We start from the raw sequence: 19,631 nt of genomic DNA, 5'->3' as shown, positions 1-19,631 counted from the left end.
TTGAGCAGCAGCTACAGACTGCCCTCAATCATTTACTGAAGTGGATCATAGCAAATGACTTCAACTTCTCTCTGTCTAAAACTATTTGCATGCACTTTTGCCACCAACAAGGTATTCACCTTGATCCTGAATTCTGTATTGGTGAAGTTGTGCTGTCTGTGGTCCCTGAGACAAAGTTCTTAGAGCTTATCTTTGACAGTAAGCTGACCTTTATACCACACATCAAGCAGCTATGGGTCAAATGCACAAGAGCACTGAACATCCTCCATGTCCTCTTTTTCATCACATGGGGACCAGATTGATGTTCTATGCTAAAGAAATATATCATGCTCTTATTCAATCAAAACTCGACTATGGATCGCTGGTCTATGTCTCTGCCAGCACTTCAGCCTTAAAGATGCTGGACCCCATTTGTCACCAAGGACTTCGGCTTTGCACTGTGGCTTTCTGCACCTTCCCCAGTTCAGAGCTTATACATAGTCTCATGAATCTTCTTTGGACCTCTGCCATTTCCAATTGTCTTTACAATATGCTTCGAATTTTCGTTCATTCCTAAAGCATCCCACCTGGGGTTGTATTTTCCTTCCTTGGTGGGCCATACCTTTTCAGAACATATGATCTGCCATTGCTCCTTTTGGCCTTCACATCCAGTTTCAGTTGGAAGAATTGGATCTGTTGTTGGATAACATTGCTATATCCCCTGGTCAGCCCATCCCACCATGGCTTCTTACAGTCTCCATATGTGACCTGTGTTTAAATCATCTTAGAAAAGCAGACACTCCTGATTGGAAATACTGTCTGTTATTTGCTGAACATCTTAACCATTCTTCCATCCCTATTTATACAAATGGTTCAAAATCAGATGACTATGTGGGCTCTGCCATGGTTTGTTGTGGTTCAGTGGGTGCATGCAGAATCCCCTCTACAGCTTCTATGTTCACTGCTGAACTGTATGCCATTTCTCTTGCCCTGGATAACATAGAAGCAAAGCAGTACTCAAATTGCACTATTTATACTGACTTGCTTAGTTGTCTACTGGCCCTGGAATTGCTTCACGTTGATTTGCACTCTGTTCTCACCAATATTCTAAACTGACTGGCCCATTTCTTTTTAATATCTACTTCTATCCAGTTTTTCTGGATGCCAGGCCATGTTGGTGTTCATGGGAAAGAGCTTGCTGACACCACTTTTTAATCTATCTGCTTTGGCACTGTGCCTGTTCCATACATGGACTATGGTTCTGTATTCAAGGCTCGGCTCTGTGCCAGCTGACAGTCGACTTGGAATAAGCAACATGACAACAAGCTTTTCAAAATAAAACCCTGTATTGGTTTTTAGTTCCAGATAAAAGAAAACAATGAGTTAACAAACTGATGCACCAGTGTGTAGTTTGTGTAACACTCAAGTTACAATAAGCCACATTTTACTGTCTTGCTGTTGTTATGACTTTCAATGACAGCACTATTTTAAATGTTTTATCCCAAGGATTATCCATAATGTTTGACAGTGTTATTGGCGATGGTGACACTGTCCACCTTGGAAATGTTCTTAGTTTTTTTAAAGGCCATTTAAGTTTTTTAATTTATACATTAGACCTTTTTTAATATGATTCTCTCTTAAGAATCAAAGTCCATCTAGTTTGATTTGAAATTTGAAAATAGCCGTAACGTCAAATGACTCGAAACCAGGACTGGAAAAGCCAACTCCAGGTGACCAGTGTTGCTGTTTGAACTACTCATTAGTCATCCTGGTGAGTTATTATTAAACTTTTGCTGCAAGTCTTTTTAAACCTTTATTACTTTACTTTTTGAAAATGGCCATAATATCAAATAACTCAGAATCAGGACTGGAAAGGCCAACTTAAGGTGACTGATGGTGGTTTTTGAACTTACCTGTTAGTCTTCCTAGTGAGTTATGATAATTACAGTTATGCCACAGAAAGTCCTTTACAACTTGTATTACTGTAGTTTCTCTCTTACCACTGTAGACTGGATGTAAAAATTGGTTTTAATGCTATTTATGTTTTTTTAAACTTTGTTTTGTTTTACTTTATTTCCTTTTATGAATTTTACTAAATTTACTTTAATTTTAACTCTTTACTGGATGTTTGGTGCAGATAGCCAAGCTTCTTTGTGCCATAAAACACCAAACCAACCAACTAAATTAAGTTTTTTGGAAATATATTTAAAAAACAAACAAAAGGAAAGTCGATGTTGTTTATGGACAAAAATAAAGAAATGAGTCAATTCTGTCAGTAAATAATTAAAAAGAATTAGTAGTAAGTGAGGATACCTTTGGAACATTAAAGTGTTGAAGGAAAACAGAGCAAAAAATGGAACTAAAACCACACTCGAACATAAGAATCAAGTTGCAGAAATTAGAAGTAAGGAAACATTCAGAAACCAGACTGGCTTGACCAAAGAGCTATAAAATTTAAAATGTGTACACATGGAAGAATAAACAGGCCTAGTTTCATAAGCAATGAATATTAAATAGATAGAGGAAGCTGATAATTGGAGTGTAAATCAAAAGAACAAAAATTAGGGCAGACCAGAACATTCATGATGAGTGAGAAACCCACTTGAAGTAAACATGTATTCTCAAGACTGCTGGTATGGATATTAGCACTTTATATTAATTAAAATTTAGAACAGTGTTTTGACTTAGTTGATCTTCAGGTTAACAAGAAAGATGACATAAGAAGGTCAAAACATTGTTCTGTACTTTATTTTAATTAAACTACTGATACACATACTAGCCCTCTTGAGAATACATACAGATCAGAATATCTATGCCAGTAAACAAAAGTAGGAATTTTAGAGCCAGTGAGAAGTAGACAGATATACTTTGAGCATGAAACTAGCACTGGAAACCAGAATAATAATTGACTTTTGTACTGTGTATAAAAATAGTTATTTATACACTCTACTGATAGAAAAATAATTCTTAAGCCTTGTGGACTTTAAACTGTTGAGAAAGCACTTGGAAGAAAGTAAAAGCCAAACCATTGTGTTTTAACCCAATAAGAGATAATCCATCCTCAGCAGAATACATCTGAAAACATAAGTACAAAAAAGAAATTGAAATTCTTGTGCCATAAAATATTCTAGGTTTACAACATCAGAAAACCAGAGGTGAATTTCATTTGGTTCTTGTAAGAAATGACTTAAGAGGTGATATTGAGTAGTGGCATACATTGTGTAAGAAGTAATAAATATTAAAGTACCAAAATACAATCTTAAAAATACTTTTAAAATCCTGAGGAAATGAAGAGGGGCAGTGGGTGTGTGCATAGTTTCCCTACAGACACATGCATACTGAGCATTGACATAAAAATGAAATAATTTTTTTTAAATAGCTGAACAATAATCACATAAAACAAATAGTTTTTACATATCTGTACATTAAGACTTTTTACTAAATTTTCTTACTTTAAGAAGGTAAAAATTGAAATGTGAATCAACACAAGTCACATAAAAAATAATTTTAAAATGAAACTTCAAAATTAGCTTGTACACATGGAAGACATGGCATTCAGTGTATTTTATGACATCACTTTTAATGAACCATTAGTTTTTGTATGGTATAAAATAAGCATTATATACAGAACATTCTTGATTTTACTTAGATTTACCTGATTAAACATGACATTATTTATTATGGTAATTGTCTGTAGTAATGATAAAGAAAAATATTTTAGATAGCAACATATTTCTTTACAGTACAGAGTTCAAAGGTGCAAAAGATTTCTGTGGTAGAAAGAATTGTGCAGTTATTGAGTTGTACCCATGATTAAAATCCTTCTCTTCACAAGATTTAAATTTACCAAAATTACTAGGAGAAAAAAAAAAAGTTGCTGCCATGTTTGACTTTTTATGTTCCAAGCATATGTTGAGTATACTGTGTATATCAGTTACCTAGGCCTGCAATGGTTTTATTGTCAACATTTCTACATGTTCTACAGTAATCCCCATATGCTAAATATGAAAATGACAATCATTTTTATTTATCACAAACATGTTTTTACCAAAATGACATAGGTACTTTTATGCAAATGAATTATTTTCATTGAAATTAGTTCACATTTTGTTATGCTTATAATGTTTACGTCCACTGGCTATAGATTTCTCTGGACAAATCTTGGGATGAGAGTCTTGTTGATCATTATAGAACCCAAACTTAATAATAAAAAGATATTTCTTGTGGTAAACAAAGTAATAATTTGATCTTGGTAAGTTTTACTACCTAATTTATAAAAAAAAAATTTAAAAATCCTAACCTGACAGGAAAAAAAAAGGAATTGCATAGCTAAAGTATAGAAAATAGGCTATTAAAACCAAAACTTTTATGAAGTTTAAATTTGCAGGCTTGTGCTATTAATATTTACTTTTCATTATAGTAAGTTACCTGCATAGGTCATATTTAAAATTGAACCCAGTAATGAATACAGTTAATTTCTTATTTAATGCTTAGAAATCATTGATTCATTAGTCGAGTACTTTTGCTATTTATATTTTGGCCATAAATTCAATAATATGTTACGAGGTTTGGCCAGGTTATGAAATTAAGGATAGTCTTAGTTCATGTACTAAAACTAACAGTGCAAAATAATCCTTGTAGTAATAAAATGGATATGATATTAAGCCCTCTGATCAATACTGCTAATGAAATCTTTGTTTTAACTATATTTTTAATTTTGTTATTTGTTAGCTAGAGAGTCTAGAATGCCTCAACTTTTAAGAATGTGACCAAGTTTTTCTAGTGTATTTGAAGCTAGATTATAAATATAAGAGGGTTGTGAAGTGTTATGTTAACTGTCTTTGTTACTTTATAAACTAAGTTGCTATATTTTACTTTAGTTAATGCCATTTTTAACTTAGGTTTACAGCAAGTTACAGTAGCATTCAAGGCTATAGAACTGTTAAAGTAGGAAATAAAGTAATTTATTAATGTTATATGACTTGAACATTGAATTATTTTCTGCAAATAATAGTCTATCAGGGAGAAAACTATTCTACCCCAGTATCATTAAAGAAAGAGTGTAATTTGTGTGTTCATTGTGTACATAACGTAGTAAAAATTCGTATATGTACATATTTTTTCCTTTTCTTTCAAGTACCCAGTGAGGCTACTGCATTTTTAGGAGTGGTAGGAGCCTTTCTAGTCCTGTTGGTGGTGTTTTACTTGTATTTGAAAAAGAGCCTCTGTTTTACTGAAGAGAATGACTTTCCATGCTGTAATGTTGGAGAGGAAGAAAAGAAAAGATCTGTGGTGAAGAACTTGGGTAAGTTATATATGCTGTTAATTGTTAGTAAAACATAAGTTTTTAATGTTAATTAGTGTTTAATATTGCAGTACTTATCCTTCTGGTGTGGAAACAAGTTTAGATCCTGTTACCTGTTACTGTATGTTACCACCATTATATAAGACAACACTTTTTGCTGTCAAAACAGTGCCTGATTTTTATCCCTTATCTTATATGTACAGGTCCAGAGATAAGAGTTCCAGTAAGAACATTCCCATTAATAGCATATTTAACCAAAATTATGTTGTTTGATATTTTTGTTTAATTGCACTGATATCATGCCACCTTTTGCATTACAATAACATATTTGTAATTACTTGTTTTGGTTCTTTGTTACAAGAAGTTATTTTGTATTTTAGTTACAATTAATCAAGACATTTTGTAGTTGAAACATTTATTTCATCTGTCATACTAATATACCACTAATATTATATCAAAAAAAGTTTCAGGAATGTACTTTTGTAAACACATTTTTGTAGTAGATTGTTATATCTTAAGGTTTAGTATTTTTTGTAACATAAAAGAATTTAACTGTGATGAAAACTTTGTAAAGTTTTTATTACATGTTTGTGACTTAAGTTATGTCATGTTCATCTGTATGAAGTGTTTGAAAACTATAAAAACCACACTGGTTGTATTGGTTACTTCAATGTATAGGTTAGCTCTGTTTAAAAATAACTTCTGTACACTGAACCTCAAAGAAATACACTTAATTTGTGTAAAAAATCTTATTTATGGGATCTTCTTATACACTTACATACATGTTACTCTCCTTTTTACAAAAAGATACTCATAGTATTTTACATGGTTTCTTTCTGATGCTATTAAGTAGAAGTAAGTCATATCATAAGATTTATTCTACTACGTAGAAAAATAATAATAAAATAACTTACTGTACTTCATGAAATTAAATATCTGAAGTAATTTATATTTTCAATGGTTTTATCTTTGATCTGGAAGTTTCTAGAATTTATGAGAAATATAAGTAATCAGTTAAATAAATGTATACAGGGGTGAATTTTATTTAGACTCTCTGTTATGCTGTACTAGTAAATGATTTTAGATGCAGTATTAAGTAACGACATTATAGTAATGTGTAGAATAAATTTACAATACTTTCTGTGTTTTCAAATTATAAAACAGGAATCTTCCAGCATTGGCCTTCCTTTTCCTATTTGAGGTTTTTTGTGGGAATTGTATGGGTATGGGTTTCTGAAGATGTTCCCCTTTTTCCTTTCACTGATGGCCATGTGCTGCCCTACATATGTGGTTCACTTCCATTTAGGAATTTTTTGGGCCAGGATACTATTCTCATGGACACTTCTCCATATTTAAGAGTTATTCTTGTGGTCCTCTTTTTATGACATTTCAAGATTGATACAGTTGCTCTGTCCTTGTTGTCATAGATGGCTTTTGTCATACAGGTCTCTGCCTTTCCTTGCAAGAGAGCTAATATTCTCTAGGTATAGCTTTGAGTCCTATTTCTGGCTCTATCTGTCACAGTTCTTCACAGTACTGCTATTTGCTGTTTTTTACAATGATACATGGCTCTTCTTTCCTCCTCCTCAGGATCCCTACTCATGCCAGTTTCTATCCAAGCAGTCCTTATCCTCCTATCCCAACAGGTGCCATACCTGCTTCATACTGGTTTTACTGCTGCTTGTTTGCCCATCATGAATTGGTATATATACCTTTATAGGGCCCTGTCCTTTAGTCTTGCTTCTGTACTGTCTATGTCAAGTATTTGCCCCCATGTTAGACATATTCATATCCTAGGGACTGTGCTTCCACATGTACATGGCCAACTGGCTTCTTCTTACCATTTCTGAATGGGAGTCAGCTAGTCCTACTCAGAGCTGTGCAGGTGGGATGGTTGATTGGTTGATCACTCAGTACTTTATACATGGGAGTGTTTTCTTGAACACCTGTTTCAGTTAGACTCTACCTTTTCCTCTCGGAATTCATTTTAAAGAGCTGGCTGTGTAAACTGCCACATGCTCCTTTATTCTACTGCTGAGGTTTTATAGCTTTTGGAATAATGGTTGTCTCTGACTCCTGTCATACCCCTTTGCAGGATTCATATGCATGTTTGTTTTGGTGGTCATTTCATGATCAGTGAAACTTTTAACATGATCCCTTGGATGCTTCTATTCATCTTTCCTCCCCCTTGCTTGTTGATCTTAGTTGGTGTTGGACATGGCCCATTTGTTGGGAGGAGTCCAACTTCCTCTTCTGTGTCCTGAGTTACCATTGTTTATAGATGCTTTCCTTTAGAGCTAGGGTGAAAGGGTTGATTACTGAGGGGGTTTAATCTCAATGGTCTGTGGAGGAGATTTCACATCAGTACTCTCAAACTCCTAGCTGTTCATTGGGCTTTGGATTATTTGTTTTTTCTTGCCATCTTTCATCAGGTTATAATCCAGTATAAAATTTTTGCTAGATGGCTTCTTTCAATCATCCAGGCGGGCACAAGGTCCTTTTTCCTGTGTTTTTGTATTATGGATCTTCATTTTGGACTCGCACATGCCATTTTTTTTTTTTATGATGTGTTATGCGTGCTCTCCTTTCTTGACCAGTTGTCTTTCCTATACAGCTGTTGTTTGTCTCAGGTGTTTTCCTGCATCCTGCCATTTTTCTTGGTTCTATATGCATCTTGGTACACCCATTATTGATGCCTTTGTCACTGCTGTCAATTCCAAGTACCTTGGTTTTAGTCCATAGTTCCCCATCCTCCAGCCTTGTCTGTCAATGGCTTTAGCCATGATTGGTCTCATCTATTCCTTTATGTTCACTTTCCCATCCATTTACTTCTTTAGGTGGCCTTTATTCATTTTACTCTGTGTATAGTCATTATGGTTGCTATTTTCTGGCCTTCCAAACTTCAGTTCCTCCAACTGCGTGTGGTCCCTCTCCCTCTCTTCTGTTTCATCCTGACCTGCTCCTTCATCCCACTCACTGCCACTCCTTCCAGCACCATTCGTCTTTTATTTTCCACCTAGATTTTATCAGATCTTTGACTATATTTTCTGATTTCTCTCATGGAGTAGCTTCACATTTAGCCTGTTCCATGTACCCTTCCTTGGCATTCCATCAATGTAAGTGGAGCATTTGTTGCTCATGGGCATTAATGCAGGGTTTCTGGGTTCCTCACCCAACAATTGCCTATATCTTTAATTGTCTTTCATGGCTGTTTGAGAGGGTTTCAATTGGCATTATCATCATACCTTCAGTTTTTTTTTTGCAATTTTCCATTGGCCACCAAGGTATCTGTTTCTTCTGGTCTTGGACATTATTATGGTTCTTCCTGCCCTCACCTAACCTCCATTTTCATCTCTGTCTGTGTGATCTGTGTTTCACCTGTCTGTGATGGTGTATTTTTAACTCTTCCCATTGTGTGGGTGATGTAGGTCAGATAATTTTGCCCTCAACAATACCAGATCCATGTACCATTCCTTCTCCCCTATCCTTTATCTGGATTATACTTCCCTTGCTACAGCCTCTGTGAGTTGTAATGTTCAGATCTCCTGTATTCTATCTGCCTGTCTTCAATTTTTCATTTCTACCCTCCTCCTTATACAGATGAACTAGCCTGATCTGTTTATGCCCTCATTTTGTTATGTTGCTTACTTAGCTTTCTTCCAGGGTTCTCATTCCCATTTGATTCTCCCTTTGCAACCTTTCTCTTTCCATTGTCTCTTCCCAGTTAGCCAGACCATTTGGGTTCCAGGTGACTTATTTCCCCTTTTCTTCTTTTTAGCATAATCACTTTCATGTTTCTTCACATTAACTACATTACTTTGCCTCTCCCTTACCTCTCCATTGGCTATTGGAGGAGATTCTACTTTATGACATGTGAAGGACTTTGCATGTATATTAATCTCCCACTACCTACACCATATCACTGTTCCTGCTTCCTCGGGGTATTGTGTACTGCCTGTGGTTCTTCTTCAGACTTCAGCATGGCTGTGACATAAGGTAAATCTTTGCTAATGCTTTCTTTTCTTTGAGGAGAACCTACTTCAGTTTCACTTTGGATCCTGTGCTGTGGTGGGTGGTGCCTGACCAGGTATACTGTCTGTAGTCTGATTAATGTGTTCCACTTAGATGACTATAACCTTTTGGATTCTAGAACTTTAGGTGAAGATGGTATAGGTTTTCATCCTACCTTCATGAGAATGTTTGAACCTAGCAAATGAGGTTTTGGGTGTAGTTTACTTGTCAAGTGTAATCCCTCATGCCCTAGCCGCTTTACACCTTGAGGCACATAATCTCTTACCCACTTTCCATTGTAGGATTGAGTGATTCTTTTTTTGTTTGTCCTTGTTGCACCATCCTGTCCCACATGGGTGTGCTCTCTTCTTGTTCTGCCATTTCTGATTTTCATATTGGAAGTTATAATTTTCCTAAATGAAAATATATGTCAGATGTATATTTTCATCTCTTACATTTTTCCACCCTTCCTCCCCACTATCTTCTGGTGCTTCAAAATGAAAGTTTTGTAGTTGTACAATGTATATAGAAAGAGTCACGTGCACCATATGATTGTAGAGCTCTTCTATTGGTAGAGAGGTTGATTTACATGGAAGATGTGTTGGAACTTTCGGTCAGACAGAGGGAGGGTTGAAAGCTTATGGTATGCATTAAAAAACGTTTGTATATAGAGGACAGCACAAAGTGATAAAAGCTAATATTGTGAGTTGAGAGAAGTACCTGTCAAAATACATTTCCATTTAGGAAAATTATAACTTTTGACATTCTTTGAAAAGATTACTATTTATGTGAAGGAAGATAAGGGTGTAGATTTGGTATATCTGGATTTTCAAAAAGGATTTGACAAGGTGCCACATAAAAGGCTTGTAAAAAAATTATATCTATAGGTGCAAGATAAGTTAGCAAATTAGATAGCAGAATGGCTGGATAGAAGAAAGCAAAGGGTTGGTACAAATGGAGTTCAGTCAAACTGGATTAATGTTATAAGTGGGGTACCTCAGGGCTCATTCTTAGGACCTTTGCTTTTTTTCATTTACATCAATGACATAGGTGAAGGAATTAAATTTGCTGATGATAAAGATCTTGGATGTTGCTGGCTGTGAATGTGATGCTGTTGATTTACTAAAGGATTTAGATTATTTAGTGAGTTAGACAAATATGTGGTAAATGTATTTTAATTATAACAAATGCAAGGTAGTGCACATGGGTTATCTTGATTTGAACTATAAGTATGATTTCAATGGAAATAACCTTAACATTGTCATAGAAGAAAGGGATGTTGGTGTGATGGATGATCAGTGTTTTAAGCCATCAAAGTAGTGTGCTGTTGCTAGTGGTAGGGCAAATAGGTTTTAGGTTCTTTCTCTAGCCATACTGAATAGCAGTTAAAAGAGATTATAACATCATTATATAGGTCACTGGTTAGGCCAAATTTGTTGTATTGTGTTCATTTTTAGACTCCTCACCTTAGGAAGGACATTGTATTGCTGGAAAGGGTTCAGAGGAGTGCTACTAGAGTAGTGCTTGTGATGGAAGGTTTGTCATATGAGGAAAGTTTAATATCTCAGAAATTTTCTCTTGGAAAAAGAAGAGCAAGAGAGGATCTGATTGAGGTGTTTAAGATTCTAAAGGGTAGTGATAGTATTAATGCATAGTCTTTTTTAATACTTAATGGCAATAATATTAGGACTAGGTGACATGAGTATAAATTTTGGCAGGGTTGGAGTCATCTTCAGCTGAGATGGTTTTATTTTTCTAACAGTGTAGTTGGCCATTGGAATGGATTGACTTCTGATGTTGTGGAGACAGTAAATTTAAGTGAGTTTAAGAGAAAGGTCTTTTAACATTCAGAAAAACATGAATGCCCTGATATTTTAAACTAATATTTGTTAAAATTAGGTTTCGAAGATTGGATATCAGAGTAGGTCAGTGGTGGTGGTTTTTTGGTGTTTAAACTATTATATTTACAGTAAGCTCTTTCAATACCTTTTCTATAATAAATTAGGGATCTGAGATGTAGATTAACACTCAAATTAGAAGTTTACAGCATCAAGCTATCTAGGTTTTTTCTTTCAGTTGAACACTTCTAATGCTACCTGTGAAATAAATTATAAACTACAGTTGTGAATAAAATTAAAAATAATAAACAAACCTTGTAAAGAAGAAAACATTGCTTAGCAAGAGAGAGAAAAACTAGGATGGTGATGCAACAAAACCAAGAAAGCTCAGTAAAAATGAAATGGGAGGAAAACTGTTGACACAGTCAAAGGGAACTCCTAAAGAAACAAAGTGAAAAAGATAAATTGACACTGAAATATCTAATGCAAATATGTTCTGTTCTCTCTCACTCTCTCTTTTTACATATACACACACACACACAAGGCTAAAGGTAATATTTCTTGTATTTTAGGACCATTTTTTTAAATTTGTGAAGTTTTTGATGAAGAAGGAGAGACTTATCTACAACATGTTTACAATATAATAATACAGTGTTTTCAAAAGTTAACTTAATTTCTTGGTAACTAAAAGACATTTTTGTGGAATAGGATACAATGAAAACATTAATTGTATTAGGTAATAGTTTTACGTACAGTGAAAAAGATATGATGTTCGAAAAAAAAATTTTTTTAATTTATTCTTACTTTGAGAAATTCAATGCAAAATTTGATTGCTGTATGCTTTTCTGCTTGTGAAATTGCTTATTTTCACAGTATAATTGTACAAAATATTCAGTAGATGATAATCCATCATACATACAATGTAACAATCAAATTATTAAAAATTGAGCAGTGACTAAGATTTTTCCTATTTATAAGGAATAGGTTTACAACAGCTTTAATGTTAATTAATGATTACAAAATACTGTAGTTCTTGGCATTAATTTAGTCTGCTATTTAAAGTATCTCCTTTGAAAAATAATAGTAACTAATGTAATTAATTATTCTGTTACGCATTAGAGCATTTAAACTGTAATAACTGAATATCTTCAAACCACTTTCATTAGAATGTTTAATACATATTTTGTTTGGTACATTTATTTAAAAGCCAATTTAATTATAATATATGATCAAAGATAACAGTAAAACAAGAATAAGATATTAAACATTCTTTCAATTAATTGATCTTGTGTGTTTCTAGGCTCAGCATTTGCCTATAGTGATGGTTATTCATCAACAGACAGTGAGGATGAAGTATTGCAGAGATTACAAAAATCAGCTAGTTTTCAAAGTGGACCTCGGAGAGCTACTAGCAGTCATGGCATTGATGAGGCTAAGAAATCTGATAAGTTCTCACACTTGTGGGAGAGAAATGGTATGCTCATATTTCAGAAATAGCATTGGAAGTACAGTTTACATATGAGAATTTAAATGTAAATAAACCTAGTTTTTATTAAGGCTTATTTCCATTCCTGTATAAAAAAAAACAACAAAAAAAAACATGCTTACCTGAAAAAGTGTAGTTTAATAATGCTTCTGTTTTATTTGTGTGTGTGTGTGTGTACAAATTTATTTATCATGAAGTCAAATAATGTTGTTTTTTACCTCTAATTTTAATGCAATTAGTTTTGATCATTGTTTTATTAATATTTTTATTTAATTGTCAGTGTGGTAGCTTTATCAGAACATGAGGATAGGTTAGTGTAATTCTTGCTACATCAATTTGTTTATGATAGTAGAATATCAGTTCTTTGAGAAAGAATATTTTAGATAGAGAAGTTTATTAAAAACGTAATTGAACAATAGAATGAGCATGCATTGTTATGTTAAATTATGTAAACTTATTGTTAGTTATTTAAATAGGAATTATGTCTGTACAAGTTTATGGTTTATATCTGGAAAAAAAAAATGTTGATAATTTAAACATTTGACCAGCTTAGTAAACATTTTTTGTCACTTGGGGTTTTTTGCCACATAACTTAAAATGGATAATAAATATGTTTATCATTTTGTGTTTTTATCTTGCTATTTATAAGTAAATTTAAATATAAAAATACATTATTTATTGCATTTTTCAAAATATTATTTGACAAACATTTGAAGGTGTTATAGCTTTTCTTTAAATGATGCACTTAAGTTGTTCTGTTTGTTTTCACAACTCAATTGTTTTATCAACATAAACAGTAACACAAAAAATTATGGGTCAGAAAATGTTAGAAGGTTTAAAAAAATTTACACCTTCTAAAGAAAGCAGTATTAACTATAACAGTCTCCTTTTATTAAAAAAAAAAGAATACTATAGTACTTTCCAATAATGTACAAAAGTAGGCTGCAATATTCTTCTGAACAGGAAGAATTACACATCCTAACTTGTAGAAGATTTTAAAATGTGACCAAATGTTTGGCCACTAATACATGTGCTTTGTTAAAAGTTATTTTAAATCTAAACACCATCTCTTGTTGTGTTGATACTGTAAGTATTTACTCCCTTCTTCACAATTTTTAATTAGTTATCCTTGTTTGTTTATTTGTTAACAGCAGAATAACTTTATGATACATGTTCTTTAAAAGTTTGAATTAGTAATCAACATGCTTTTGTACTAGTTAACATAATTCTCAGAATTAAACAAACAATGGAATTTCTAAAGAAAATGTTAGAAAAATTGCACAGCAAATGCATCAAAACTAATGTAAAAGAGTTCAAATGCACATGATCGATTTAAATTTTTCTTTAAAACTATAAAAGTGTAACGGATGCTTTATTAACATAAACAGTATGCTGAAAACTGGCCTTTAATGCTTTGTTGACTAAAATTACAGGAAGATTAAGAGCAGCTAGTCATTGACTATTAAACTTGCAGTTTATAGCCTAAAAATGGTAATTAATTCATAGATAACTGATTCACCATATAGGGTACAATCTGCTGTTCACAGTTGAATATGAATGTGCCATATACAGTGTAAGACTTGTGAACATTTTGTAAAATTTTGTAAAAGAAAAAGAAAAGAAAAGAGCATCCACAGTTAATGGTTTAGAAATTTTGTTGCTACAGCCTTGTATGAAAATTATGATTTAAACAGTTTGGAGTAGAAAAAGGGTTTTTTATTAAATGTTAACAATACATACAAACAGATATTAACATGCATTCTTAGGAGTTGCTTTTCTCAGGCTTTACACATATACACATCTGCTGTTTATGTATTTCATTTTCTATTCTTTATATTTATATGCATGCAATCAATGGACAGATATCTGTTCTCCTGAATGTTGGTATTATACTAGTAGAATGTGGTATTTGAAACCATTCTTTAAGACTAAAGGTTGTCAAAATTATACTGCAAACATTGTTTATGTATACAAAATTTCCTTTTAAACCACATTTTCAATATATGCACTTTCAGGAATGTACATTTTTCACCAATTAAATAATTATATCCTATGAGAAAAAAAATTGGCTCCACTAAGAGAAAGTCTGATGAACAGATATCAGTTTTCCCAAATTATAGTACTGTATGTGTAATACGTCATTTAAGTTGTAATGATTGTCTAACTTAATGTTATCAAATTAATTTGTTAGAATGTCTGGCACACTTCCTTACTGGTATATTTATTTTAGAAATATCAACAATTCTACTTTCAGGAAAAACTTTCCTTAAATATAATAGTTACAAAAACGCTTCACTGCATAACAGATCATTCCAAGACATACTAGCAGTGACAGAAACATATTGTCACCATATGCAGGCTAACATGATAGTGTTTACATGGCTATTAACAACAGTATAACTAAGCTTGAAAGATATCTTTATTATATGAAGTGGAGAATAACAAGAAATTTACTGGAATATTTAGTTTTCTAGAATGAATTTTGCCTTCATGAAAGTAGTAATGTACAAAAGGAGATTTAGGAATAACTTGTGCTTCATTGATGTAGTAGAAAATTGGTGATAATATTTGATTAAATTTTTTTTCACCAAATAGAACCAAATGTCATGGAAGAAGAGTCAGCTGGTAGTGAGAATAAGGATTTTATTCTTTTGGTGGACAAGGTACAACATGAGAAGCTTGTGAATGGTTCTTCTGGGACAGAGGAGACAACAGAGCAGTGCTCTGAAGATGCAACTGCACCAGTAAATGGTTCACATCAGTTTCACTTTGAAAACAATGCCTTCCAGAAATGTGAAGGATCACCAGGTACATCTAGTCAGGCAATATCCACAGCTGAAGATCCTTTGCTTAACCAAGAAGTGAGTTTTTTTAAGATAATTTTTTTATTTAGAATAAGTCTACTTACTGATGTAGATGATGTGCTTTAAGTGAACTTAGAAGTAATTTACTCTTGAGTGAAATGTCTCGTGTCAAGATGTGGGTGATAAAAATGTGAAAGGATAGACGTATTATGTTGTACAACCTTTCTTCATTACACTTGTAGTTTGTGTTTGTTGTTAGATCAGTGGGATTCCTGGAAACTTTTAGCAAATTTAGAAGTTATTTTTATTTATACTTGTGCATATGTGTGTGTATGTGTCAATAATGTTTTATACTGTCATGGTAATTTAAATAGATTATACAATTATGGATGATATAACTGATTTTGTCACAAAATTTCTATTTAAATATTTTTGTTTTTCTGAACCTCATGTTTAATTAACAGTTCTTCAAAATTGGAATGTTATCTTTTATGTAAAATATGTGATATGTGGTTGGAAAAATTATATCTTTGTTTAATTATAAGGTTTATAAAACCAACAAGAAGACAAATGGAATACATTTATACAAATAAAAAAAAGTTCTTAATTTCATCTTTTCTCAGTTACAGAAAATCAAACTAAAAGATGTAACTAATTCCCTTCAGAATTTCTCTGAAGTTCACCCACTGCTTGCTTCAATTATTGCATGTCTGGAGGAAATGAAACAAAACAAATCTGGTGAAATGCTGTCAAAATTTCTGAATGAGGTGCCAGCTGAGCCTCAGTTAGATTCAGATGGACTGTACACTTTTCAGTTTGGTGGGCATACCATAAGGGACAGTGCAGTTCAAAGGTCTGAGGCAGAAAACATATGTGATAAGTTCACAGAAAATATGATAAGAAGTCTGAATGACAGGTTTTCAGATAATGATGATGCAGCTATTTTGACTTCCCTCACAAATTTCTTCACCCCACTGCTCAAAGACAGACATTTCAGCAGACATTGACACAATCAGTGATTATTTTTCAACCTTTGGCCACGAGGGAACAAAACAAGAATTGAAATAATTTTCAAAATTTGCTAGATCTACTTTTGAAAGTGGAAGCAAGTCTGTAACAGACATTAAAAGTTTTTGCAATTTTGCAGTAAAATACAAAGAGTCCTTTTCTGCAAGTGAAGAACTGACAGAGACTGCTGGTAGCTCCAGTTTCAACAACTGATTGTGAGAGAGGTTTTAGTAAGCAGAATTTGATAAAAACATGTCTGAGGAATTCAATGAACACTAGAAATCTGGAAAATATCATGTGTCTGTCAATAGATGGTCCAAACACTGGAAATTTTTATTTTAAACGTGCCTTTAAAATCTGGAGTACAAAAAAGAACAGATGTATTATAATGTAATCATTGAAACAAAGGCACCAGTTGTAAATGAGTATTAAGGCACAACAAAATGACATGCTTCAAGGCATGTACATATTTTTTCATTTTGTCATGAATTTGTGTTCAGATTTTCAGCATGAATGTTACTGAAACTTGTCAAGTTTAGTTTGGTGATGTTTGAGTGATGATATATATTTTATTAAGCAGGGCTTTCACTAGAGAGACTTGGGAGAAGTGGTCTCCCAAAACAGACCAAACCTCACCCTTCGTAAGCTCAAGGAAAAGTCAGCTTATACAGATTATATTATAGAAGAAAAGAATGCTATTGGCTGTAAACTTTTCCATAATTTTGTGAAATTAGAGCAAAACTTCTCCCTGGTTTGCAAGTATAGAGAGACCCCTGTTTAGCAGCATGTAATAACAGTTACTTTTAATTTAGTCACTTGTCTTCCCATGTCAGTATTGTAATGATTTGTGTGTGAAAAACATTGAACTTTGTAACTGTGAAACTGTTGTTTTATAATAAATTTGATAACTGATAAATTCATTGAAATAAAATGTATGATAAGAACGTAGTTGTCATTTATTCTTTGACTGTCTTATCGTATGTGACTGGCTGGAGGGTTGGATACGGATCAAACCTATCTGGCTAAAACACTGGCTAAAATTGGCTACCAAAAAAATCATTTGGCTAATAGCCTGGCTACAAAAAAATTTAATCCAGGGTAAGCCCTTATATCTCATCACTATGTTTATGGTAGAACATTCAAAATTATTAAACTGGATGAATTTATCATCAAGCAGGATTTTTTTATAATATCACCAACTTAACCAACCCAAATTTAGGGAAAAACAAAAAACATCAGAACTGAAAAATGGATTAGAGGCATCAGACTGTGTAACTGTAATTTAATAATACACTTTAAAACAAAACTGCTTCTTCTGATTGAAAAAATATACTTGGAAGTGAAGTCTGTAGAATGCCTTGCCAGGAACATAAACACAGAAAGAAAGAAGACTGTTGTGTTTGTAGATGTTTATCTTTGGATTCATGCTTGAAATAAGCAAATCATATTAATTGGAAGCAAAGAAATGATGCTGAAAGTGGAGAAAGAAGAGTAATGAGAAGGACAAGTGACCTGAGAGGTGAAAGTAGAAATAGATTAGAAGAAGCAAGGTGTGTGATATTTATTCTGGAGAAGGTTAAAATGCTAAAGCCTCCAAAACATTACTGTTATATACAGCTGTATCTTTTTCATACCTCATGGATTTCAAAACTGAAAAAAAAAATCGAATAATAGAATGAAATAGTTTATTTCTACCAATCAGTGTCTTCTGGGACATATTTAAAAATATGGCACGAGCCTAGAGAGGTAACTTTTTCATGACAAGAGGTCTTAAATGTTGATACAAATGCTATTATTTGTATTGAAAATCTAACTGTTACAAGATTATATTGTGGTAACATCTCTTGTATTTTGTATTGATGTGTTTCAACAATGTTAATGTTGTCTTTATTAAGTATTATTCCATTGATTACTTTTTAATTTGTGTAAGTTTCATCAAGTCACTTTATAATTATTGTTTTTTGTATAAGAATGTATAATTCCAAATCTGTATAAATCTTTGTTGAAGAAGGTACTATTTGGGTTCTTTAAGCTGTCTGTTTCAACATTTTTTTTATATTTTAGGACAGGCTTTCAGACCATAGTGATCTTCAGGGTGTGCTTGCTGATCAAGATCGTGGAAGAATTACTCGATGTGGGATGTTGGAAGCATCATTCCTTTATGAACCAGAAGCTAGAAAAATCACTATTCATGTTTTGCAAATCCAGGATCTACCTTCCAAAGACCGTGGAGGCTCCAACTATTTTCAGGTATTGCAGTTTTCACTTTGTGTATTTACTTATCACAATAGCTATATTCCTGAAGTTGTTATAATTAAGCAAAGTTATGCTTATAAAGAAGGAAGTTTTGTCTGCAAAGTGTCTAAGATCTAGTAATTGGAACATCATGGAGAATATTTAAATGCTAAGTGAGATATTTGTTGAAACAAAACTTTATTTTACTGTTGTCAAAGTAATAAGAAAACTGTATGATAATTAAAACATTTGCTGACTAGCATTTAAGTTTTGTTTATGTCCATATGTGGAAATGGTTGTATTGTGAATAATTGGGGATTTTTTCCAATACAGTTTCCTTTCTTGGACAGGGTGATAAAACACAAGCTATGAATTAAGGTAATAATGATTAAAAATGGGATGATTAGAACTAATTATTTGAATAAATCTATAAAAGATGATATAAATTACATCTATAATGAGCACACATCAATCTGTATAATTAAGGTTTCCTATTTTTTTGATAGTTTTAAGATGAAAATGGATTTGTGTTGGAGAGTTTCAGAACTGCTAGTTTCTGGGGGACCAACGCAGGTATATTTATGATTGGAGCATACATTACTAATTGTGTACAAAGCATAAGTATCATGCAAAAAGAAAAGTTAAACACAGCTACCTTCTTTGTTTTTGAAAATATAATATTATGTAGTAATCAACAATGTGTTTTTCATAAAGATTTTTTGTATGCACTCAATATAATTCTTGAGTTCAAGAATACTGTAATATGTATTTTAAAACCCGCTTGAATATCACTTGACATTTTACACAGAATTTGAGGAATTTTATCTGTACTTGTGTATGAATCACTTTGTGTAGTAATGCTTAGTTTATTTCTAACATTTTAAGATTTTTATAATTAAAATGAATTTAAAACTTTGAAAGTTTTTACTTGTTGAGTTTAAACTCTTGCTGTCAATAAACCTTGC

The 19,631-nt window shown here is 32.8% G+C and overlaps 1 protein-coding gene across 1 annotated transcript in view; it reads left to right on the top strand.

Annotated features, from left to right (window-relative positions):
• Syt14 (Synaptotagmin 14) overlaps nt 1-19,631 on the top strand; it is a 57,534-nt gene that overhangs the window by 13,389 nt on the left and 24,514 nt on the right. The window contains exons 2-5 of the mRNA XM_076456664.1: nt 5,117-5,284; nt 12,434-12,607; nt 15,215-15,480; nt 18,496-18,681. Of these exons, the coding sequence (XP_076312779.1) occupies nt 5,117-5,284; nt 12,434-12,607; nt 15,215-15,480; nt 18,496-18,681 (794 nt within the window). The remainder of the gene's footprint in view (nt 1-5,116; nt 5,285-12,433; nt 12,608-15,214; nt 15,481-18,495; nt 18,682-19,631) is intronic.

This window comes from Tachypleus tridentatus, chromosome 9, assembly GCF_004210375.1.
Source record: "Tachypleus tridentatus isolate NWPU-2018 chromosome 9, ASM421037v1, whole genome shotgun sequence".
NCBI lineage: Eukaryota > Metazoa > Arthropoda > Merostomata > Xiphosura > Limulidae > Tachypleus > Tachypleus tridentatus.
Note: the sequence above shows the minus strand (reverse complement) of the source record. Positions and strands in the feature narration are given on the sequence as shown.